The sequence below is a fragment of the Thunnus maccoyii genome, chromosome 8, assembly GCF_910596095.1.
Source record: "Thunnus maccoyii chromosome 8, fThuMac1.1, whole genome shotgun sequence".
NCBI classification, from domain to species: Eukaryota; Metazoa; Chordata; class Actinopteri; order Scombriformes; family Scombridae; genus Thunnus; species Thunnus maccoyii.
Genome location: NC_056540.1, coordinates 21,534,323 through 21,560,055, shown reverse-complemented (window position 1 = coordinate 21,560,055; position 25,733 = coordinate 21,534,323). Strand labels below are relative to the sequence as shown.

General features: G+C 38.7%; 4 protein-coding genes across 4 annotated transcripts; 2 read left to right on the top strand and 2 right to left on the bottom strand.

The window, feature by feature from the left end:
- Window positions 1-421: 421 nt before the first annotated feature.
- Window positions 422-4,626, bottom strand: c1galt1c1 (C1GALT1-specific chaperone 1). Its single transcript, XM_042419545.1, has 2 exons — window positions 4,426-4,626; window positions 422-2,603 (listed from the first exon to the last, which is right to left on the bottom strand). The coding sequence occupies exon 2, from the start codon at window positions 2,591-2,593 to the stop codon at window positions 1,637-1,639; it is 957 nt and encodes a 318-aa protein (XP_042275479.1). The 5' UTR covers window positions 2,594-2,603; window positions 4,426-4,626; the 3' UTR covers window positions 422-1,636.
- Window positions 4,627-6,609: 1,983 nt separating this feature from the next.
- On the top strand, window positions 6,610-8,792 carry urp1 (urotensin-related peptide 1). Its single transcript, XM_042419874.1, has 5 exons — window positions 6,610-6,880; window positions 7,203-7,331; window positions 7,416-7,456; window positions 7,543-7,648; window positions 8,589-8,792. Exons 1-5 carry the CDS (start codon window positions 6,778-6,780, stop codon window positions 8,618-8,620), a joined length of 411 nt encoding a protein of 136 aa, XP_042275808.1. The 5' UTR covers window positions 6,610-6,777; the 3' UTR covers window positions 8,621-8,792.
- A 172-nt stretch (window positions 8,793-8,964) lies between these two features.
- Window positions 8,965-13,563, bottom strand: clic2 (chloride intracellular channel 2). The gene is made up of 6 exons (XM_042419873.1): window positions 13,242-13,563; window positions 12,124-12,233; window positions 11,419-11,544; window positions 11,204-11,304; window positions 10,499-10,680; window positions 8,965-9,645 (listed from the first exon to the last, which is right to left on the bottom strand). Exons 1-6 carry the CDS (start codon window positions 13,293-13,295, stop codon window positions 9,484-9,486), a joined length of 735 nt encoding a protein of 244 aa, XP_042275807.1. The 5' UTR covers window positions 13,296-13,563; the 3' UTR covers window positions 8,965-9,483.
- A 5,785-nt stretch (window positions 13,564-19,348) lies between these two features.
- On the top strand, window positions 19,349-25,688 carry si:ch73-335m24.2 (protein eva-1 homolog C). The gene is made up of 7 exons (XM_042419056.1): window positions 19,349-19,480; window positions 20,568-20,773; window positions 20,899-21,022; window positions 21,801-21,953; window positions 22,267-22,410; window positions 22,500-22,571; window positions 25,019-25,688. The coding sequence occupies exons 1-7, from the start codon at window positions 19,384-19,386 to the stop codon at window positions 25,402-25,404; spliced, it is 1,182 nt and encodes a 393-aa protein (XP_042274990.1). The 5' UTR covers window positions 19,349-19,383; the 3' UTR covers window positions 25,405-25,688.
- Window positions 25,689-25,733: the final 45 nt, after the last annotated feature.

The following is a 25,733-nucleotide window of genomic DNA, read 5'->3' as shown; positions in this document are numbered from 1 at the left end:
CACCAGGTTAGTTGAAGTAATTATGTAGCATGTCTATGGTGCAACACAGGATGTGAGTATATTTACATAGTTGAAGGGTAGCACAGGCATCCATCTGTCAGACCTGTTATACCGCTATTCCCTTTGAGGTTAACATAGGTGTGTCTTCCATTGGGTAAAAATCAGATAAAATTTTTGCACATCTTGAAGTTTACACTCCGTTGCCAGTTTATGAGGAAGCTAAAATCTTCCCCTCATGAAGGCTATAATGCTAGGATTTTATTGAAACTGTTGTAGAGAAATGTTTATTCAACCTGGTCATCCTGAAGGCTGAACTTTGTACTTTTGATAACTGAGGATGATGTAATTGAGTACACTCATGTGAATAACTTTTAAAATGTTCTAACTCCACTATATATTTTAATCACACTAAAGGCATGAATGAGAATTATAAAGAAATAATTTATTTTCTTACCTAACAGCAGAAATACATTAGTATACATCATGTGTTAAGAGAGATACATCAGTGATCAGCAGTGTCCCATAATCAAGAGAGAATGTAAAATGTTGGTAATACTTAAGTTTATCTGGAATATAAAATACAAAACGGTCTCTACATTGTAAAAATATCTCTCTTTAACATAAACCATTGACATTAAGCTCATGAAGGTGTGTCCATTACAACACCCAGGAAGCTACTGGTACTCATTCTCACCTTTCAACAGTTCTTGTCAATGACAGCCACAACAATAGTGTACGTTTTCCCGAGTGGATCATTCAACGCCACGAGACCACACTAAATCAGTTGGTTTTATTTTATGTATTTATTTTTATTATCCAAAGTGACTTTTTTTTCCAAAGAAGTCATCTGCTCAGTGTGACACCCATGTGTTAAAAAAAATTTCAGTGAGTTTCAGTGACTCTGAAAGGCCTTATTGATCCCTGACAAAGAACCATGAATCTTCCACTGATAACTTTTTTTTCGTGTGGGTGTGGGTGTGGGTGTGACACAAAATATACTTTACCCTTTAGTCGACGTCAAGGTATATTACCTTCCATTTAGCTGAGAAGGTCACTCCTTCATCTGTGGAGATAACCGAGCACGACATGACAAGAAATGCACTTCAGTAAGAGCTGGGTTGGGCTGTGACATGCCTGACTCAATATTTGGTGCTTCCATACAATCTTTGAATCACCAAGGTGATGTATTATTGGAGAAAAAGAAGTCATTCATAATGTTGTTAAGATGGCGAAGCACTTTGAGTAGTTAAATAATTTCAGAAACGTGTTGTTTTCAGAAACTAGTATCACTTATTTCTCTAATGCAGCTTTCAGACCACAGAAGACAACATTTAAGATATATAATATAATATTACAATAACCAAAACTTCCAAAAAATCTAGTCCCATGTCACATTATATATTTCCCAGGTATATCTTCATTCCAAGGATCGCACACCCATCGACACCGTTTACCTGCACCACAAAGGAATGGGGGGGTGCTGATTGTGCAAAAAGTACAAAATACATAAAAGTGATATTCCCACCCAGGATCCAGTTTTACAAACAGCATAAGAAAAAACATGTCCCCAAAGTTAGGTTTGCCATCACAGAAGCAAAAAATTTAAAATGCCACGTCCAGTCGAAGGAATGAGTCTCTAGTCATTGTCTGAGCCTTCGGGAGGGTAAAACACTAACGAGTCATGAAAATCGTGCCCGTAAGGACGAAGTCTGTAAACTCCAAACATCATCACCTGCATCTGATTTGGTGACAACCCGTTGAATGTGACCGCCATATCAGAACAGCAGCCCTCCACAACATTGTTGGGGTTGTCTTTCATGCTGTCCGTTATCAGGCTGTCGACACTCTTGCTGTTGAACAAGCCCTTGCCGCGTGAATCTTCTCCGTTCTCCGCGAACACACCTGTATACTTGAGACACACGGCCAGCTGCTTGTCCTCACTCAGCTTCCACAGGGAGCGTCCTCTCTCCGGACATTTGTCCTCGTCACTGAAAATATGCACCAACCTTTTCAGAGCTTCATAGCTTAGAACAATGCCACTATCATACGAAACATACTCCAGCTCCCCTGACTTCATTGCATTGCCGAGGTAGAAGGGCTCAGTGGGATCTTTAGTGAGGACTAGGTACTTGAGGTTCTCGATGATGGCAAATGTGGTGGCTTGTGCCACGAAGAACCAGCGCAGGTCCCCGGCGTTCTCATAAGCGTGCTTCAGAGCTTTACGTAACCTCGTCCAGTCATCGTCTTCATTCAGATCTATTGCCTCAAGGGCCTTAGACGATTCTGAGGTGTAAAACACAGGCTTATCACAATGTTTGCTCCAGGTATCCAATGCAGTGGCCCAGTAAACCAGGATTTTGGGCTGGACCATGATGATGCAATAGACACGCACTTGATCAGTCAACCCCTGCATCTGAGAGTCAGAGAGGCTTTTCAGTTCATCTTTGCTGGGGGCTTTGACGTGATGATGATGGTGTTGGTCCTCTGTCCCAGACTCTGTGCTGGGGCTGAAACTACCCAGGAGTGATAGCACCAAGCAGAAGAGGCCTCCCATGACCATCCCCTTCATGAAAGAGCCTCCTTCAGACAACATCTTGGCATCACTGGATGGGAGAAAATGCATTAATGTAGCTGTTAATGATGTTTAGAGCTTAAATAATTTGATTAATCAGTCAATCAACAGAAAATTCAACTACTTTTGATAACTGATAAATCATTAGTCATTTTTCAAGTAAAACAGTCATTACCTTGTCTCTAGTTCTCAATTATGAGAATTTGCTCCTTTACTTTGACTCATGTGATAGTAAATTAAATATCTTTGGATTTCAGTTGGATAAAACGAGCTATCTGAATACGCCACCTCAGGCTTTACGAAACTGTGAATGGCATTTTAACCGTTTTCTGTCAATTTTATAAACCAAACAATGTATCGAGAAAACAATCATCAAATCAATCTATAAGAAATATAGCTGTTAGTTGCAGACCTGCTCCAATTTGTAGAGAAATGCTACATGAAATAAATCAACTAATAATGCAGGTAATAATTGTAATGAAAAAAACACACTTTGTATTCTCTACACTATTTTAGACTTTGCACTTTGGAAAAACTCTAATTGTATAACCTTGAACATGCAACCATTTAGTTTGTGCTCATCTTTGGTTTTGTTCACGGTCTGGATCCAAATAAGGAGTAGTTTCATCTCGGACATGCTACAGTTGTTTTCCTGAGTGTTGACAGCTTTGATGAGATCCGGCACTGGATCCCACACACACATCCTGATACTGTTTCCCACACTCCTTGTCTATAAAAAGTATGTATACTTTGTAACTGACATCAGACTGCAATTACACTCTGTTGTGACGGTATGCTGATCCCTTGCAAGGTTTTTCATTAAAGACAGAAAGACAACTTGCAATATATTGGAATATTAATCAGTTATTAAAATAGCTGCCGATTTATTTTCACCTTATTGTTTCAGCTCTAATGTACGTATTGCTTTTTATTTTCAGTCAGACTGTAATTTATACTTGGGGGAGTTCCTAAAGGGGTAATCAACAAAGACCAAAGATATATCTTACGTGTTCTCTTAATGGGTTGACAGAAAATTTAAAACAATGAACTGGATGGAGGTACTCTCACCAAACATAACTCAATGGACACAAAGACTGAAACAAGTGTCCACAATGGAGTACATGACGGCGACAAATGAAGATGGCCCCCTGTGAGGACACTTGGGACTATAGGCTCAAAAAGATTAATGGACTGAGTAGTTTTTTCTTGCTTGTACACCTATAAAAAATTTCAGTCAGATTAATGAATAACTTAAGGTACTTTATTGCTGTACAGATCGTAAAGCCCTCTAAGTTCCTGATCTGCGATACCAGTGAAATCTAACTTGAATGAAGCATGTTTGCGAATCACTTGTGCAATTTGTTCATCTTCTATGTAAACATTAAACACACATTTGAGGCAGGACTGAGCTTATCGTTTGTATCCTGACAAAGTTCTCAACACTAGATATATATATAGAGAGAGATAAATAGGCTATTTGTTTTTATGTTTAGCTTAGATAAATTACCAAATAAAATACCAGTCAGCAGTATCGTCTTTGTAGAGAAATGCTGCGTGACAAAGCTTAAAAATCTTAAAGATCATATAAAATCAGCTGGTAAAGACTCGAACAGACATTTAACAGTAGGCTTCAATACAGACGTCCGTCTGTTGGAGCTGTTTACTTGTGTTTAACGTCGACATTTAGACGAGATATTCTAGCATTAACCTTGCGTGACTTAAATCAGGGATTTTAGACGAAGTGACTGTAACTGCCAGCTGGCAGCTAACAGTTAGCTTCATATCTCCGATCACAACAAGGCTAATGTCTTGTTAGCAACATAAACACAAGAAATAAAGAGTATTTACTGTACCAAATGAGGGTAATACTGCCGTGCCAGTTGGTGCTCCTGCTTTCAACTGTCTTTCAGCTCCCACTTTTCCTGTTTGGTTAGATGACCAACGTCAGACAGAAGTGTTACCAGCCAGATATGTGCAGTGTAGTTCAGGTTTAAAACACACGACTCCGACTGCATCGACTTCCGCCCTCTGAGCTCTTCTTCTTCTTCTTCTTCCTGTTTATGGCGAATTGCCACCGTTCGGAGTTCTTCTTCTTCGTTGACTTTTAGAGGCGCTTTGCATACAAAATTTTGCATTACCGCCCGAGAGCATGGGACTATATATATATATATATATTTATATATATATATATATATACACATATACATACACACACACACACACACACACACACACGCACACACACACACACACACACACACACACACACACACACACACACATATATACATACATACATATACATATATATATATATATATATATATATATATATATATATATATATATATATATACACATAGTGAACAATATATATACCATATAAAATGAATTTACTAATTTTCAGATAAAGATTTTTCCTTTTAAAATGTGATACGTTTGTAAAATAAGATTAAAGATGAAAATAGTGATTCCAAACCACTTTTAAAGTTCCAAACCACTTTTAATCAGTCCGATTACATTTTGAAAGTCTAGAGGAGCCTCTTGATTTAATTGTTTTATCCCTATTCAAATTAGCCAGAGGGCTAAACCAGAAGTTAGTGGTCTTGACCAGCGGAAGTCTCCAAGGGTTTATGCGGCCCACAGAGAGTGCGTAGTAAGTTTTCAGGAAGTTGCTTTTTTTGGCTTCATGCGCCACTGAGCAACTTTCATAGGAATGAACAGGGCCCTGCCTCGGATGCTGTATCCAGTTCTCTGTACACATCCATGGGTAAACCACATTAACCATCTCACAACCCCTCATGACCCTTTGGAGGGGCCTGACCCCTAGTTTGGGAACAACTGGACTAAACTACCCAACTGTATATAAAGTAGTTAAAACCAGCTCCTGTGTTTGTTTTGCATTAATGCGTCATTATCAACAATTAGTGTAGTAACATATTAATCACATGGGGCCATTTTCCTGCTGAACGAGTATGTTAACTTTTACATCTTAACAATGACTGAAGGTTATTGTTTCTCTCCTTTTCCAGATGAGTAATTTGTGTATGTGTCTGATGTAACCAGGACTGCTCAGCAGCCAGATGTATCAAATGTTGTTGTTTTCAACAGCAATCTCAGAGACGTGGAGACAACCTTATAAATCACCTGATACCTCGTACATACACTCGTCTGGGGAACATTAGTGACCTTTCAGTTTGATAAAAAGCCCTGCGGCCCGAAGCCTCCTCACATCGCTGAAAACTCTCAACTTGTTTTGATCTTTTATATTTTTGGAAACAATGTCTCTTGACTTTTCTCTTACATTTTACACTTTAAACAAATAATAATTTTGTGATTTTCAAATCTTACAGTGTAATTTCCGTCTCCCAAAGGACTCACAACACAGTTATCTGCTCCCCTTAAAATTTCCTATTAATTATATTAGAAAATTACATGTTTCAAGCTCAAATTTATCAGGTGCAGATTCATTTTGGACTCAGCACCTGGACAAGACAGATGTGCCTTTTTCACAGCAGTTGTTTAAATTTTACACTGTGGCACTTATGATTTACCTGGGCTTATATGCAAAGAATAATTCATATATTGAAAGGAGTAGCAGTGTGCAATGAAACCTACTGAGAATATAAATATCTATAAATATCTATCCTTTGATCAACTTAAAATCTGCCCAAAATGTGAGAGAAATTAAATATTAAAGCAGCTAGAAACAAGAAGCAGAGCATACAACAGTTTGAACCTTTAAGATTTGTGACGTATTTACCACAATGTAACCTATTTGCCCAATTAGACAGTCATAATTAATTGCCTAAGTTGTTAGTCATTCAACTGAAAATGACGTAGAAACCTACGGTGACATACTTCCACCAGCTCTGTCATGAGCAATGATACTTCTGAACAGCCCATCACACAGACGTGGTGACAGACATAAAGCATCTCTGGACAGCCTGCTGATTACTGTTGGAGAGTAAACATTTGTTAGGCCTCTCTGTACAAGCAGAGATAGGCTCCGGCTGCATTGACAGGGTCCCCTAAATTGTGTCTATGACGCCTGATCCATCGCGTCAAAACCATTAAGCAGGAGACTGGGTGTGATGATAATGTATTGATCAGGTCGTGATGGATGGCCCCTGAGGATATATAAGTGAAGTTCTCAGTCGGGCTGAGGTATAGCTCAGATCTGACCTCCTCGAGATAAAGTCACCATGCTTTCTGTAGCTCTGTTTTACCTCGTAGCTGTGATTTGTTCTGCAAGACGGACACATGCTTTACCTCTGTACCCCGAGTCCAACCTGGAGCCACAGGCAGGTAAGACCCCAAATCTCTTTTTTGATCATATTGCTTTTAGTGAAAGTGTGGATTCCTTAAGGAATACTTCATCTTTTAAAACCAATATATTTACTCTGCACTTCTAACTTGCTGCATTCTTGTGTTCATATTATTTATAAAAGTACTCCATGATGATCTTATCTTTACTAAAATATCTGAATATCCTTTCACACTTAACTCCCTTTTTGCCCTTTTAAGATCTGCTTCACACTGAAGAATTATATTTTATTTTAAGATATTGTGCAAGGACATTAATGTCATAATGTCAGGATGATGAAAGGCAGCTGTTTTGTCTCAATAGAGTTCATTCAGAAATTAGTGTCAGAGGTGGAAGATGGACCAAATACTGCTGAGGGGGAGCAGAGGGAGGTGAATAATCTGTATCCTCTACTGATGCAGCACAACGGAGGGAGAGATTCCTGGAATAAAGGTAAAAGAAGTGATAGAAATCAGCGTCCAGACATTTGCAGTACACAGACAAATGATTTTTCACCTTCCATGTTATTTTTTTTAGGGGCTAAAGATTCAACACAACAAGAGCAGTATGTAAACATGGTAAGGCTGAATACTGCATCTCAATAAAGTGCACCACAGATGATTGTATGATGTGATCACCTGCATCATGTTTTCCTTGTTTTCAGGTTGAGGACCTCAAAGAAGCAGTTTTGAAGCTGGCGGCAGCTGACAAGCTTCGCTCTCAGGGTTTTCTCAGATCAGAGCAGAACTTGCCAAAAACTAACAAGAGAGGTGAGCAACCATTGTTCCCTATTGAGCACACGCCACACCTGTTCTTTGACGAGGACTAAAGCATTAGTCTGACATCATATAACAATAACTCACATGATATCTGAGAGGATTTTATTGTATTACAAATACAATGAACTAATCAAGGATGTTTAACTAAGGTTGCTCATGTCTAAGCAGGCAGCGACAAAACGACCTCTAGCAGTTTTTACTAATGAAGAAACTGATGTTTTAAAGTAGAAGTGAAAGTACTGGTAAATAACGAATTACTGAAGACAAAAGAGAAGAGAAAGTGCAGAGTGAAACTTGTGACTGGATTTCTCCTCAAAGAAAAGGGAATTATTTGATGTACAGAAAAAAATGTACAGAAAAATGTACAAACTGATTTGGATTAATTTGAAAAACTGAACGTCACAGAAAGTCTTTCATCCTTCATTGGCTCAAGACTTGACTGCGCTCATGGATAACAGATGCATGGATGTTCACTTCTTTAGTAAAAAAAAAAAACTGACTACAAAAATACAATTCAAGCACAATAAAATGCTACTTATTGCTCATTAACACTAAATTAGGTACTTTTACTCTTGCAAACAGGGCACAAAACCAAAAATAACAAATGTGCCATCGAGGGCTTTACAACAATATGTAAAACATGGTTGATTGATTAACTTTATTAACACTCTCTGTCCTTATTTCCATGATTTGGAGACAAAGGGAAACTTCAAGAAGTTTAACAGAGGAGGGATTATTCTTCAAGTATAGTATTACATAAGTACAGAAGTATAGTATTACATAAACGGTGTAAATTATATGATATTAAGTGTCATAATTAAGTAAGAGCAAAGAGTTGCAGGCAGAGTGTAAAAGCTGTTTGGAGTGAAGACTGTGACTGCAGTTTTCTTCAGTTTTGTTCCTAATTTTTCGCTTTCGGTTGCCCTGACAGCATGTTTCTGGAAATACTGTGTGACCAACTAGAGACCAGCGGCAGAGGGACTCGTATCATTTGGCCTGGTTCGAAACACCTTCACCCACCATCGTTGTTTTTGTTTCCCACCAAGCAGGATTTTCATCATCCATGCCGGATCAACAGAAAATATATTTTTGAAGTTGTAAAATGGTCTTTTTTCGTGGCTGAAAATAAACTTGAATATCAGGAATGTCATTTATGTGAACTGCTTTTGGCTGCGCTATGTCAAAGATAAAGATGTATATAAATGTCTATTGACCTAAAGAAATTCATTTATTTATTGACTTAAGAGAGCTTTATAGTACTAGTCAGCAAACACGCAAACACACACAAAAATCAAGATTACAACAAATGAATTTGATATTTTTATTAGTGTGACAGTGAGACTATTTTATCTTATCAAACTGTATTTGTACAGAGTGAGATACAGAAGTGTATTTGATATTTTGCATGAAAATGAACAGTTTGTGAAGGTTTCTGCAGCTGCTGCACACACTAATGCAATCATTTATATTTCGATAAGGGTGTTTTTGATCATAAAAGCATGAAAAAAAAATATTTACACTATAAACAAAACAAATGTGCTAAATTATATCAACAATCAATTGCACGTCGGGTCTTTGCAGTGTGGCATAAAAATACCATTTGTTTATGAATGACTTTGGAAAAACAGTCAAAACATACAACCAATAAAACATATTGTTTTTGTGTGACCTCAAGTCCAGCTGCAACAACAAGATCAGAGCTTCTGATGTGAAATAGTGACTGATTAAAGTGTTCTCGCTAGTTTATTCTTGTAGGTTGTAGCACCCTCTACAGATAAGTAACATGAATAGACATGATAGGACATGAATTACAGATATTACAAGGTTTATTTTCCCTTGTTGGCCACAGTGAAGTAAGCCTTCTCAATCTCAATGTCGGCTGGACACGTCTGTTTGAACTCCTCTCTCTCGTAGGCGTTTTGAAGGTATCGCCACACGCCTGTAAACTCGGCAGGGATTTCAAAATCGCAGTACTTCTTGGCAGCAACCTGAAATAAACGGAAAGGGAGATAAAAATCAAGCCTTTTTGAGAAATATGGAGCACACAAGATCAGAGGTTGAAGAAGTGTTCAGATCATTTACTAAATCAACAACAACAGTTTAAAAATGAAAGTGAATCCTGCATGAATACAGAAGTGTTAGAGTAGAAGTGGAGTAGAAAAAAGCAGAAGTACCCAAACTGCAGAAAAATGCTAATAGTGAATGTGAAAGTAGCATTTTCTTGTTGTAGCTGGTCAAGCTCGTTTCAAGTACTTTATATGCAGACAGCTGTTTAGTCCAGTGGTTCCCAACATAGGGTCCAAAGGGTCATGAGATAAATCTGAGGGGTCGTGTGATGATCAATGTGAGGAGAAAGAAGTCACAAATTTATGTGTATTTTTTGTATTAATCTCTGTATTGTGAATTATGGAATATTTTCACCTCTTTGAGCCTCATACATTTAAATTTAACCATCTGAGATGTTTAAAGGGGAAATATCTCTTTGGAGGAGCTGCTAACAACTTATAGACATCTGGAACATGACAAGGAGCCCCACAATGCTTTTTTTATAAGGGGTCAGAAGCCAAAAAGGTAACAATCTGTTATAAAGAATTGAATTTCTTAACTTTATCATATGAAATAACTATAGCTGCCAGATAAATGTAGTGGAGACTAAAGTATACTTGAATATACTCAAGTAAAACAAGTATCAACTACCTCAAAACTGTACAACTCATCAAACTAAAATCCACTCTGTCTTCTTCTAATCAATGATGAGGTGATTTATTTATTACTCTCAGTGACCAAATGTTCTTGTCATATGCCAGAGATGACCCAAAAACACTAAAACAACTGTCTCACCCTAATAACATGCAGTTTGGGCAGCAGGTTGCAGTCGGCTAGAGTGAGGCGGTCGCCGTCGAGAAACTTCCTCTTGGAGACGGTGATGGTTTCAGTTGAGTTGTGGTCGATCTCCTCGGGAAGGGGAGAGTTCAGATAGTCATCCAGACGCTTGAACTCCCGCAGCAGGTTTCTCTCATGAACTGGAGAGTCAGAAACACAAATCCATTTTTTATTTTGTCTATCTTTGCTCTGCAGCCCAGAGACAGGCCTGTTAAGAATATATTTTACTGAAGTTATGTCTATCTGTTTCACAAACTCTCTTTTATCGCACATTCATATGGATTAGTAGTAAGTAAAAATAAGTAAAGAAGCACCTCAGACATGATCAGTGCTTAAATGGTTGAACAAATCCCCTTTTTGGGGAAACACCAGGCTGCCAGAAAAGGAAATATCTGTTGTTGTTGGATGGTTCAGTGTGTTTTAGATGTGGTGTAGCAGGTACAGTTTATCTCCTACTCAGGATCCTACTCAGATTGCTTCTCTCTTTCCTTTCTTTTTCTATTTTTTTGTTTTCTGCTTTGTTGTGTTTATTTATGTGCATTTAAATCCCTCAAAGAGTGCCATCTTGGGCATTTTCATAAAAAAAAAAAAAGTTACAAAAAGAATAAGTAAAAACATAACGAGCTGTTATTTGTTTAATGAATGACGAGAAACCCAACTTACAGGCGTTGTTTGGACTGTTCTTGATGAAAGCAGAGAACTTTGCAAAAATGTCAGCACCGACGTCAAAGGACTCTTTGTTTAGCGGGCTGAGATGAGGATACCTGGGGAGAGAAGAGAGGAGAACATTGGGAGTACACTCTTTGTTTAATGAGAATAAGTCATCTTCAAATTCACACGCTCAATTAATATTTGTATAATGATTAAGTGCACAGTACCTGGGAGGGGCTATTGTTTGCTCAAGAAATTCCTCGATTTTGATGAAGTCTGTTTTCAGGGTGCCGTTGTAGAGGAGGAAAGGAGGATTAGTCCCTGGGGCCAGGTCCTTGAGCTCTGCTGGCTTCCTGAGAGAGAGAACAGATGGAGAGGAGGGTGGACGAGGACACGGTTAAACATGTAATCATTCAATGCTGCAATCAGACTATTATCAAGCATGTCAAAACCGAGCTGCAGATTCAGAGAATGTGCTGGTTATCAAGGCCGTCTGAATCAAATGTGGCATTATGGATTAATGATTTCAACACTGGCTGTTGGTTTAGTTGTAAAAACACACAGAGCTGGGAGTGGTCGGCTATTTAAGGGGACCGTTGTGTGTGTGTTCTGAATCATTCAATTATCAGCATCCTTTCAAAGTTTCCTGATCTTATTTGCTCACCGGTAATGACTCTGAGAAATTCACACAAGAAAGACTCAATTAAAGAAGGTGTTTGTTTGAAGGCGTCACAGAGCTCTTTGTACACTTTGGTGTTTTACGGGCCCCTCCCTCTAAACCTCTGAGCAACACACCTATTGACGGTGACAAGAAAAAAAAAAAAAAGCATCTCAATTTCTCTCTCGTTACTTCTTTAATAGAGTTCTGTGTGAAAGTCCCTTCTACCAGATGCTCAGGAAGTGTTTTTTTTTGCCAGAGGAGGGGTGCTTACTTCCTCATGTCGACCGTGGTCACCGTAAACTTGACTCCTTTCAGCCATAGCACCATGAAGAGTCTCTGGCAGAAGGGGCAGTTCCCCACGTTCTCGCCATCGTGACCAGCCTGGAAAAAAAAGAGTTAGTAGAGTTTAGCTTTACACGAGAAAGCCACAAATTCAACAAGTCCAGTTTTAGCCAGTAACGCAATCATAATATCTCTCCTCTTCTCTGAATGGAGGGATTTTGGGAGTGAGTGGGGATATTTCCTCAACAGGAGGGGAAAAGCAGGCATTGTGTTGCAGCGGAAAACAACAGACAGCCAGCTCACGTCTGTTTAAAGCCCCACCTGCGGGTTTCTGAGCTCCAGCTTTGAGCCAATGTGGTGACATATCATTGTTAGAGAAATACTTTGCCTTTTTGGGAAATGAGAAGGGAGAGGGGTATTTTTGAGTGACTGAATTTTGAATGTTCCAAAGAGACAGACTGCACTATCTAAAGTATATCATGCTGTTGTTTTTGCGCTTCACATGACCTTCCTCTACATATCAGAAGACACTGTGTCTCTGCACTGATACCACCAATAAAAACACATTTGAGGGCAAGATGTGAATAAGTAGCTATTAGTTTCTGTAAAGTCTTGATATAGATGACTGTATCTGCATGTATGCGTTAGTACTGTAGGTGGGTGTGCCAGGTTCAGGCTTGGGGCCAGTCACCCTGCGTGCTCCCCGCTCCCTCTGGGTGTGCGGTGATAAGACGGACTGTCTGTGGCCAGAGTTCACTGATAAAAACATGCTGTGACCCTCAGCGGGATGGGGGGGGGGGGACACAAAAACACTTCAACATCTGTGGCACATGGGTATCTGTGGATGGCACCCATCAAAATGAGTCCTCTGATTGATGCTCATACAGCAACTTACTAAGATCTGTAAGTGAGCAGCCACTCCTAGTGTGACGCCTACAATTTTTCCTCTAGAGGAGAAAATATGAAATTCAAATCAAGTGACAAATTCATGTTGAATAAAATAATACTCAGCATATTTGTTTGACAGTGAATTCAGGTGTAGTTTTTGCCTCACATATGTCCGTTTTTCCTACAAGTTATTAATAAAACTAACAAAAAAAGACTGACCTTAATGAACAGCTCAATGCTCGGCTCCTTGTCTGAATTCTGCCGCAGTGCCATGTCGTCCCCAAAAAACAGTTTTATTCACTTATTTAAGAAAAAAAATTCCCAGTAACTGCTCCAGTCAAAGCCTCTCCTCAAGGGTTTTTTGTGCAACCCTCCAAAAATATCCACCAAGCTGAAAGGAAAGCTGATAATAGCGCCCTTGAACAAGTGCTGCTCTGGTTTTTAAGTGGCTTTGTGGTCGTGGATGTCAGGAGAAAGCGTAACACCTCACGGCTGGTTGTGTTTTGTCTGAGGGCTCCTTGGAGGCTATCGCTCTGAGCATACTTTACAAGTCAGGAGGGGGAGGATCTAGGGAGATGGGCGGGGTACACACTCTTATATGCACAGAGCCAAAATCTATGGGGAGCTTAAAATAGGTCCTTGTGCATATTAAATTAACATAAAAACTGATAAACACATGTGACTCAAAACACACAAATTCAGATGATTCATTTTATTCACTCACATTACAACACTGGTCAATATGGGAGGACAGATAGATCTGAAAGACTTTTCACCAGCAGGCTTTTAATATGAAGCAGCTACTGTGTATTGAGTGACACTTTTGAAAAGGTAAAGACTTTTAATCTGATGCTGTGGCAAAAAAAAGAGCCTTCACATCTGTTTGTCTGAATATGGGCAGTTTGTTTGCTTTGGTGATGTTGGAATGTGAGAAATATCTGAACACACGCCTTAAAAGTCATACTGACTTGTCTTAGTGTGTTTGTATATATTTGTGATGAATAGTGTGTTTATTTTTAGATGATGAAGACAAAATATAAAGATGTTTTCTTGTTTCAGAGCTTTTTGACACCAGAAAATGGAATTACTTTCCCTTCAAAACATCCCTTTTCTTATGTTTTTCTTAACTTATAGGTGATTAATTAGTCATATTTACAAGTACAGATTTCGAGTATTATACTTGAGTATTTCAATGTTATTTTACTTAGTACCTCTACTACAACACATGTCAGGGAAATATTGTACTTCTTACTCTACATGTATCTGACAGCTGTAGTTAGTAGTTACTTTGCATATTAGGATAAAAAAAACTATAATGTGCATAATTATAAAATATGACATACTGTTATACAAATTATTAAAGTCTGTGTAAAGGAAAATCTGATTTATTTTAAAAACATTACACATATTAGAAAATAATAGCAGAAAACATGTGAAAAGACTGTGAACTGTGTAGTAGTGAATTGTGGAGTTGGAGCATTAAACTGTTTTTCAGGATTTTTCAGGTGGGCCTGAAATGGTGGATCCATGACATAGAGGGGTTACTAGCATGACCCCCTCATAGTTACTATTTTTACACTGGGTAGTTTGATAAACTTTCATTGGAGACAACTGGGATTCAGTTCAGATAATCTTCTGTTTACTGGTGAATGGGGCCATTTTCAGTCAATGTTAGCACTCAAGGAGTTATTTTAAACCCAGCTGAAGTGTCTGTTGACGGGTAGAGCCGCCAGCGTCTTCGACTTCTTCTCCCTCCGGCCGGAGAAGAACATTTTCCAGGCATTTTCCAGGCGATGACCACATTAAAGCCGCCAAGCACTGTTCAGCAGAGAAGAGAGTAATGTTAAGCGCACCGAACTCCATTGAAAAAAACGACAATTTAACATAACAATAATTCTGGATCGATTGCCTGTTAACTAGTATTAAAGTTACATTTTTACTGAAACAAATCCACATTTACCCACAAATTATGTGCTGAATTAAACAGTGGCTCCAAACTTTACTTTATTTTTAAGATATCATCCACGTTGCTTGTTTTACACCAACAAACAACTATTTTAAATTGTGTATTTTTATACAGGAGTTTGGTACGAGCGTTGTTAACTCAGAGTCTGTTCAGTTGGGCTGTGCTTTCAGCAGACATGCCCGGACTGCTTATTCTTCCATGATTTTGAAATCTAATTTTATATACTTGGCGACTCTTTCAGTCATTCAAATTTGACTGGGTGGTTAATTACACATTTTTCTGTGGTGTGAAAAACTCAGAACACATAATTACTGTTGCTTTACACGGACTTTTAAGTACTCTTTAATGTTTCTAATTGTGTTTTTTGTTTTTTAATTGTGCTGTTTAGTGTTCTGGGCCTGTTTTTAGTTTTTTGAACTTGTTGGTTTGTTTTCTGTTTAAATTGTCAAAACACTTTTATTATCCAGTATATGAGTGTTATATGCATATTAATGCATCACTAACAATAATACATGAATATAAATAATACTGTTATATAATCATATAACAGTAAGAGGCCAATTCTACCTTCATAATGAGTACTTTTACCTTTGACACTACATTTTGCTAATATTACTATTATGATTATATTATATAATCATAATAGTAATATTAGCAATACTACTATATTACAGTAAAGATCATCATCACTGAATATAGAGCATATTTTTAGAAATTCACATTGGCATTTATATTTTTAAGTCCACAGAAAGGGTCCCCTTGGGTTTTGTAACCTTTCTTTGAAACAATGATGGGATATTTTGGGGGCTTTTTGAATAACGCCTCGCTTGGCAGAGGGAATCCCCTCTGTGTTTGGGGCATGGAAAGGAAAGGTGGTTGCTTTTCATTGATGACTTTAACACTGAAGGAGTGAATAAACTATGAAGTATGAAGAAACACTTCCTCTTTTCGGTCATTAGATATTTTTTCCCAGGAATACATTGTTTTTTGGAAGTGGTAAAGATTAGTAAATCTGTCTTAGTAAAAGAATGAATGATTCAGAGTTTGCTTTCATGTCATGGCTACATGTCGTTAGGGAGTTTGGAGAGGAGGGCTCACTCGGTGGTGTTTCTTGTAATACGGTATCATTTACTGTAAATAGGGGAAGGGACATTTCATGAGAAAATCCCCATGCTGTGGTTTTAGACTTCCCTAAAGTAATAACACTAACAACACATGCCTGATTACGCAATGCTTTACAAGGAATTTAGAGTGAAAAGATATGCATGTAAGGCTTTGTGCCATGTACTTGTCTAATTTATCCGCCTGAGAGGATTTCGGGGAATTTACAACACTGCGAGGGAGGATGAAAAACAAACCTATCACACTGAAATTCCTAACAAATCTTGGAAAGTTGATGAATAATGCTCGATCATCGATCATCACAGGATATGTAACAGAGGCAACTAAAATTGTAGAAAAGGAAAGAGGCGAGGGGAGGTTACAGTCTGAGTGTTTCCAGCAATCTGAAGCTTAATCTCTCTTTCCACACTGTGTTATGACTCTGCCTCCAAAACAGCCGGACTAGGGAGTTTTAAGGAACATTTATTGACACTTCCTATGGGAGGTGAATGGAATTTTACAGGAGACTAAAGTGGGAGTGTCACGCTTACTTACGCACATGATTAAAACGGTCTCTCCTATCAGCCTCCATGATTACGTCCACTCCGCTGCTGTGGAGGGAGTGTTTATTGGAGCTTGTGTGATAAATGAGTTGAGTGCCATTCAGAAATTAGTTTTGATTCACCCTCACAAGTGTATGCGATTACTGGTAATGTCCTGAGCTCAGCACTGGTAATGACTTGACAACGTACAATATTATGTGTCAGTGTTTGGCTGCTATGGCAAAGGTCATTATTGACAGAGAGGATGTGTAAAAGGGAAATGAAGGTTAAAATCACAGTCTTTGTATTAAATTGATACTAAGTGATTATGGCAGTGAGGGTTTTCAACAGGAAAGATTTCCTGAGAATTCCTGGAAAAAACTGGCAGCAGTGGAAATGTGCCAATGAATTTCCACTTCCCCCCCAAAACAGACAAAAAGATAGGAAAGCCCTATCTAATGGAGACACACACACACACACACACACACACACATCTCCGCTGGACACACACATCAGCTGGAAATGACCTCCTGGAAAAAAGTGCCTTATCTCCATAAACAGGACCCTCAGTATTGACTTGTCTTCACTTTACCATTTTACACACACACACGCATACACACATGCACACACACACATGCACACACACACACACACACACACACACACACACACACACACACACACAGTTGAGATGGTATCCTGACACCAAAACAATAACATGCCAGTGAGCCTCTACAGCTCTGTAATAGATTTAATATGTCTTTCTTTTGACATTTATTTTATCATTTCGAATAAACATACAAATTAAATTCCTGCAATATGTCAGCAGTAATTTTCATGAGAAAGCAATGTTTCAGTCATATATCAGGCATTAAAGAAATACATTCACTGAGCACTTCATTAGGAAAACCTGTGCAATCTAATGCAATCCAATACAACAGCTCTGCCATAAATTCTGTTTTTTAGGAAGCTTATACATGTTCAGTTTTTGCTGACATTGTGAGAAAAGTTGTAATTCTACTTCTACTGTTTATTATAAGGCCATAATGGGATGTGTGTGTTATATTGTAAAGTGTTCCTAATATTGTCACCTTCCTAAAATAATGGCCCCAGTTATTTTTTGACAAAAATGATTTTTTTTTTGCCTAAATCATCTCCTCATGATGCGGGCCACCTCTGGTAAACATCCTCAGTTGAACAGATCATGCGATTCTGCCCCTGTAGTATAATGGCCTGGGTCAAGAATGTGACTAAATTGTCATATTGCGTAGTTATTTAGTCTTTTTATTCAGTCTTTTTAGTCAGCATTTTAGTCAGCAAAATAGCTAAGTCCATGAAGCTAGCATTTAGCAAAGAATGGAAAGGCTCCAGAGTCTGTGGCTGTTACAAGTGATTACAAGGCTTTCTGTTGACTCTTTTCTGCCTTTTAAACAATATTTCATCTAAAGTTTGTGTCTCATTTTTTCCACATTACATGATCTAATTAAGAAAGACTTGAATACAGTATTGTAATCTAATAGCTAGAAATTATGTGTATAACTAAAAAAATACTAAGGATCCTCTTTACTTTTGTGTTTTTATTTAATGAAAATCTCACTTTAACATAATATTAGTAATCATAACATCATTTGACTGGTATTATAGTATGTCTGTTGTGCAGTGTCTAGAGGCAGCTTGTGCACCCCTAGGGGTACATGCACACGACAATGATTTTTTTGTGTTTTCTGAGAGACCTGAAAAAATGACTTGGGCCATTATTTTAGGAAGGTGACGATATTGTGTTTGTTTTTCATTAACATACATGAGGGGGACAAAATATAAGAAACAATTTTCAATACACAATACAGAAAAAAAGTTCACAATGACTTGAAGCATAACATGTTTATTAACATTGAGGTGAAACTATGGTCTTGCACTAACTTTAACCAAAGTGCTTTTGTTGGCTAAACTTAATCACACGTGAGATTCAGGATGCAAAGCTCAGGCTCTGATGTCAGAGTTCTGCAACTCGTACAAAAAAACACACTGCCTTGAACATTCAGTTCAGTCAGTGTTATGTTTGTGTTATGTTTTCCCGTTATGTTGGCAAACATAACGGGAAAACAACTTAGTCATATATAAACATAATTTCTAGGAGACAGGGTTGCCAAAAGGCATGTTTTTGAAGTCTAGAAAGAAATAGGTTAGCTGTTTCCCGATGCCAGTGTCTTTATGCTATGCTAACCTAATTGCCTGTCGTTTCTAGCTCTGCACTTAACACACAGACATGAGAGTGGCATCAATTTTCTCATCTAACTCTCAAAAATAAGCTGAATAAGTGTAAAATATTGAACTATTTCTTTAAACTCATAGTACAAAACAATATCTTTATACTGGAGGCTGCAACAACCAATCAAAAATGAGTCAAATCACAGGTTCTTGCAGGAAGTGGCTCTGGTTTAATGATGTGAGATTACTGCCTGACAACTCTATGACTGAAATGTTGCTTTTGTGCATTGCATAAAAATAAAAATTAAATGTACATGCATATCTGTTAACATCTGCACACATCAGCCCTGCAGCGACAAACTCTTAGCTCTGTTTAAACAGGGGCTGACAGAGGTGGGGGTGGGGGGGGGGGGGGGGGGGGGGGCTGTTTTTTGTGAACACAATGGTATCATTGACCTACTGACTGCTCTCTCCCATGCAGACAGTCAATAGCAATACAGCACATTACAACAAACCCCGGGGTCTGTCATGCAGGATATGCACAATGTCAGTACCACGCCGTTTCTGCCGCTCTCTCTGTGTTCTGCCTCTCATTTTGGCCCTGAAGATACACACTGCACACTCGGCTCCTGACTTCTCTCGTAAGTGCTTTGTTTTTTAAATCGATAAGTGTTTTTTAAGTAGGAGAAACTCAAAATGCTGACTGAAGCTGCTGAAAGGAATCCAGCATTTACTAATTATCTTCACATCCTGCTTTTCCAAACAGCTGGCGCAGCTCATGCTGAGAGACCAGAATTAGGGTCCTGAACTTAGATCTTCACAGAATAGGGCCAGAAACTCCCAAAACAATGAATAAACTGCAGCTGATTTATTTATTAATATGTTGAGATGTATTGTTGTTTGGACTGTATGATGGATGATGTTATGATCATAATGATAATTTCAGACAAAGCAGAAGGCGGCCTTTGTCTCAGACACCTCTATTGTGTGCATTGCAGTGTATCTCTTTATCTGACCCCGGCAGAAATCTCCATTTTTTTTGTGTGGTTACAGGCTCGGAGAGGCCTAATAATAGTTCATTGTGAGTGAGTGCCTGGTACTGCCTCCTGTTCACTCCCTGAAGCCGCTCGCTGCCTCTGTGGTGCAAACACGCACTCACAAAACGCAGGGGGACAAGAACGGGAAGCACGCATGGGAGGGGAGATTTCAACTTCAGTGTCTGTTTTCTATTGTCATGCATGTTTGTTTGTTTGTGTGGTCATAATCCAAATATTGTCTTGGACAGCTACACCCTGGGACTGAGACGCCATCCAGTCGACAATCAGGACTGAGCTGCTAGGAGTGGAAAAACTGAGTTGCCAAATTTTGACAGTGTAGGACTTTTAAATGATGTATAATTTAGAGTTAATAACTGAGTCAAACAGTCAGTTCCTAATTTGTCAATAAGATAAAAACAATTGCCATGTTTGTAATAATCCAATTTAATTCTTATTAATAGATTTAAATGAGGCAAAAGTGACACATTAAAATTCTGTATTTGAGATTTGATACCAGCTTTTGTTTTTTAATTAGTGTCACTCTGTTGACTAATCACTGCTGACTTGCTGTGACGTAATTGCATCTGAACAATACATTATTCATCGTTACTCCCTGACGTACTCCAAGAGAATCTTGCACATTCAGCAGATACATAAAATTAAATTAGCTTTACCTTGTGCTCTGTTTTAGAATATCTTCACACCATCCTGAAGAATCACACGGCTCATGCTTGTGAAGGCGACACTCTCAACATCGAGTGTCCCTCCAGGACGTCTGTAGCCGTCCTATCAGCCTTCTACGGACGACGTGTCCCTAATCAGCATTTATGTCCCTCTGTGAACACAAACACAACAGAGGAGGAGGACACAGAATGCACTTCTTCAGTTGCTATAGAGGTACACATATAAAGCTGTAGGGAGGTGGATGTTTCAACATGGTCTGTTTCAGAAAAGTGAATCATTCTGGCTTCTTCAAAAGCTTTCATCAGTGACTCAGTAGTCAACGCATGTCTTCCTTGCAGAAAGTGCTGTCAGAGTGTCAGGATCGGCGGTCCTGTCACATCCCCGTCTTCAGTCCAGTGTTTGGGCAGGACCCCTGCCCTCTCACCACCAAGTACCTTCTAGTCTCCTACAAGTGCCAACCAGGTAGGCTGCTACGTTCCTACATTCAGTATGTGAAGAATCAGCAAATATTTCAAATAGTTATTTTTACTATTGTTGCTAATTAAGTTAATACTATAAAAGAACTAAAATGTATTTAGTCTGTTTAAGCCTATTACTACAAATAATGAATACTTTATATCAATATCACAATTTTCCAAAGCATTCAAGAGTCTTTTTTAAAATGCATATTTATCCTAAACAATCACAACTTAACTTACTTTCTTGAGCTTTTGACTATTTCATACTGTTCTCATCAGCACATAGTTTCATAATAATAAGCCAGCCAGGACTTCTCATCCTTGTTGACATAAAAGTTGAACTTGACAGTTCACTCTTGGCCTTGGAGACAAAACAATCTCAACTCAAAGTCCACTTGCTCACTTTTTCTGGAGCTTTAGACTTTATAAGACATTTTTTTTCTACCTTTCAGGCAAAAAATAGTTTCTGATTAGTTCAGTCATATAAGAAAATTAACTCACTATGATGGAAACTTGTTTGAAATGGGCTATTGATCACAGTGAACATCATACGTACTTTTATTTCTCATGCAGTTGTATGTATGGTCTGATTTGGAAAGTAAGCAAACAAAGATAAAAGTAGACATGATGTCTGCTAACGTGTTATCTTTTTCAACTCAATTCAAGTTTCTACATTTGATTTACAGAACAAAACAACCGTTTGTCTGGAGGGTAGATTGGCGGTACTAATGAGCCAAGACATGCAAAAACATGCTCATCATAGTATGTCATCTGTTTTTCAGAGCACCACCGTACAAGACTGGTGTGTGAAAATGAGCGTATGAGGCTGATGTGTAAGAATGAGACCGTCCTCGCCATCTACTCGGCCACGTTTGGACACCTTCTGCACGGCAGTCCCTACTGTCCTCAGGAATCTGGATCACAGACTGACATGGGTCTGAAAAAGGGCACTTAAGTGTCATCTAGTGGCAAAATAGTGGAACAAAATCAATTGTACAGACATGGTGGAGAATAACTGCTGTGCCCTATTTATCTATTAATAAAAACTAATTCAAACAGTAGATGAATTGAGCTTATCAATAACTGGTAACTATTTTAAATAAAGCTCTAGGTTATTTTAATGACAATTGTGATGTTGCTGACCGGAACATAATGTAACAATATGACACTTGTTTCTCATAATAAACGCATTACAATTATTCATCATGTTAATCTTATTTTATTCTTAATAATCTTAATTTATTCCAGAGTGTTTGTCACCTTCGGCTCTGAGGAAGGTGTCACGAAGGTGTCACACCAGAGCGAACTGCTCAGTACTGGCCGATACTGTGACCTTTGGGGACCCCTGCTTCCCTGGCACCAGGAAACACCTGCGGGTGTCCTTCACTTGCGGTAAGAGACAAACCGGATGTTACAGCTCATAACTGTGGTGATATGGTTTGCTGCGTTATGTAAAAAAAAATCTCTCATTTCCTCTTTAGTGCCCCGATATCTTCTGGAAGATGTGGGTCGTGGGTCAACAGATCCTTTCATGATCTCAGACTACACACACGGTGAGAGCTGGTCTGAACATTCACTGGTTTTGTGGCATGCAGAGTTTGACTGGCGTCTGAGCTCAGACCCCTCTCACCTGCAGGTGGATGGTACACTGGCCCCACCTACAGGCCTCAAAACGTGCTCTTAACCAACTCTCTGGAGATCATTGAAAAAATGTTGGGTATGTGCACTGATGCCTGTAGACCTCAGATTATGTAAAATTCGTATCATTAGATCACTCATATGTCAAAGGGCCTGCAGGTGTTTTGACATGCTTCAGTACTACAGAAATGTCACAGTAACAGCAGAAGAATTGGCAAACATGTTAGCAGTAGCATGTAAAAATACTGAGGGGAGGCTTTCAATGCTTAGAAACGATTGTTTCTTTTGCCTCTTGGTACTCAAAGTGGGCTCCCCTCTGTTTTCTGTGTAGTTATACAGAATCTGCATAAATACTGAACATTACTGTGGACCATTTTTTAAAGGCATGTCATAGATTTTTGTGATTTTTTCGGTTCCTTTTTTTAGTTTATTACAGTATTAAATGTACTTGCACATCATGAGAGTTGCTCAAGATACATAAGTAAACAATCATAATGAACTTATAAATGTCTTTCATTATTTCTCAAAGTTACATTATCATGGCATCGTAATGCAGCTGAAAGCTTGGATTCCTCTGATAATTTCTCTGGATGGTGCATTCACAGAACTGTATTTATGACCAGGCCTGCTGGACTCTATATGAAGTGACTGTTATTAAATTGTTAGGAGTAGCAGAGCAGGTGGACCCAAATGCAGGAGGCATCAAGCGCAGGGACTGAAGAATCATCTTTATTTAGACTCGGGAGTGCCGGCAAGGCAAAACTGAGCAGAGCAGAGGATCCAACAGCACTTAACTGAAAACCAGGACTTAAATACAAACTAAACTGACAAGGTGAGGAGCTGCAGGTGAAAAAGGAGAACAGGAAAGGAGCTCATAGGCTGGGGAAGACACAGCGAGCAGGGCAGGGCTAACAAGACTGATGAGGGCAGGTGGAGGGAAAAGCAGGCTCGGGATGCAGGAGGAAAAACAGGACAAACAAAAAAAACCCAAAAACCCAGAAATACAATCCTCTTATATAACCAACACGCCCATCTGTGAATATACGTGAATAACATAAGCACACAATAACCTGAAAACTCTCAATTTCATGATGATGCAGTTCTTCTAACACGCCACACAGAGGCTGTAAATGCAAATTATTCAAATCTACAGAAACAAATGTCAACAAACTCCTTTATCATAATGTGTTGAGGATGAGTTACAGAGAGTTCAGCCATTGAACAAACACCTGTCTGTCTCTGGATAATTAATCTGCTAAATGCCCTGAATGTAAATGCAGAAGACATGTGGAATGAACTGCCAGCTGGTGTATAAATTGCCGCATCTTTGACGTCTAACTAGGTGTGTCAAACTCCTCAGTCACATCTCACAACTAGTGTGAAAGCAAACTTTAATTTCAATTTCAAGGGCCAACTCCCAGTCAGTCCAGTTCAACAAACAGGGAAAAAGTCTGAGGGCATCTGGTGGACTGGCGGAGAATGGCAGGAACGCAGAGCTGTGACCGAACCAAGACATTAAAATTAACTTTAGAATTAAGGTTAACCTGGAAAAAACATGGAAAAAGATGTAAAATGACAGTGAACAGTTTGTTATTGTTCTGTTATATGTTTTAATTGTGACCCGATGAAGGAAATGCAGATGAAAATTAGCTATAAACTAACTCTGGTACAGTACAGCACAACATGTACATGGTCCCAATAAATAAATAAATAAATAAGAAAAAACAATATGCTGTCAGTTAAGCTTTTTATATTTTGTGCCCCAGAGCCAATTATCTCATAAACCATTGACGTGTATTCATGTGTCCACAAATTTAAGAGAATAAACAACAAATATGTACAATTATAGACAAAATGAATATTAGCTTCAAAGATTTTTGCATTTAAATTGTATTAAAAAACCAAATCTGTAGTTTCAGACGCTCAAGCTTCCCACAAGAAAGATGAACACACTGACTATAAAGACTTTTCTAAACAATCTGTGTTTTCAGCTGCACAACCAGGCAATAATAATAATAATAATAATGATGCAACTTTGACAGATAAATAAATAAAGACAGCTGTTCAGCATGTTCGATCTTGAGTTTGAAGCCTTTGCAAGTTGATTTTTCATGACAACTGAAATCAGTGGTGTCTGAAATGTAGGAGAAAAGCAGATTCATCAGTCTAAAAACATATGACTTTGGAAAATGGTCCACAGAAATGCAAAGTATAGAAGATCTGTATGATGGCAAACACACATGTGACAGTACCAGTGTAATCTTTCAGGGAAACATTTGGTGCAGAACGCCAGAATAAGTAGTTTTTGTCTTATGCCAGCATATATTGAGGCTAGTTTGATCATAATTTGCCTCTCTTTTAGGTTTACCAGAACGAGTGGCTCTGTACTTTGTCTCTGGGATCTGTGCTGGTCTGGTTTTCCTGCTCTGCCTCTTCGGTCTACGCTCCACAATAGTGAGGGATGTGAAGGATCTGGTTTCTGACCTGAACGAGGAGTTGAAAGCATCTCGCAGACAGCGCAGGGAGCTCATGGAGGACCTCTACGACGACGACATCTCAGACACGTCGTCCTTCCGCCGCCTCACGCAGTCCTACCGCGCTGCAGACATCTTCAGCCCGTCCACGCTGACGGTAGAGATGGTCGACCGTCAGCTGGAGCAGACGAGGGATCTTCCCAACGGAGACATGTGGCCACAGCAAGACTCCAGCCCTTATGCCATTCACAAGATTAAAACTTACAATAATTAACAGACGTCACATGTATTAATAAAACTACTTCTAAAGCAACTTTTACTATAAAATTTAAACATTGTTTTCCTTTTAGAATAACTTCAGTGTGCCTCCTTCTCTGTGTTTTTTCACTCAAGTGACTGTAAAAGATTAGGAGTGAAATGCATGGAGGTCTAATGTACCATTATTAAGCTTAACATCAGATGATTTGTTCAAGACAAGATAAATTAACAGTAGGGTCTCTGTTAATTTTGTTATTTTTTTTGGTTTGTATGATATCTCGTAAAAATGTTCAGACCAGTGTTTACTGGATATTGCAATGTACTGTAAGTCATTCTAAATAATAA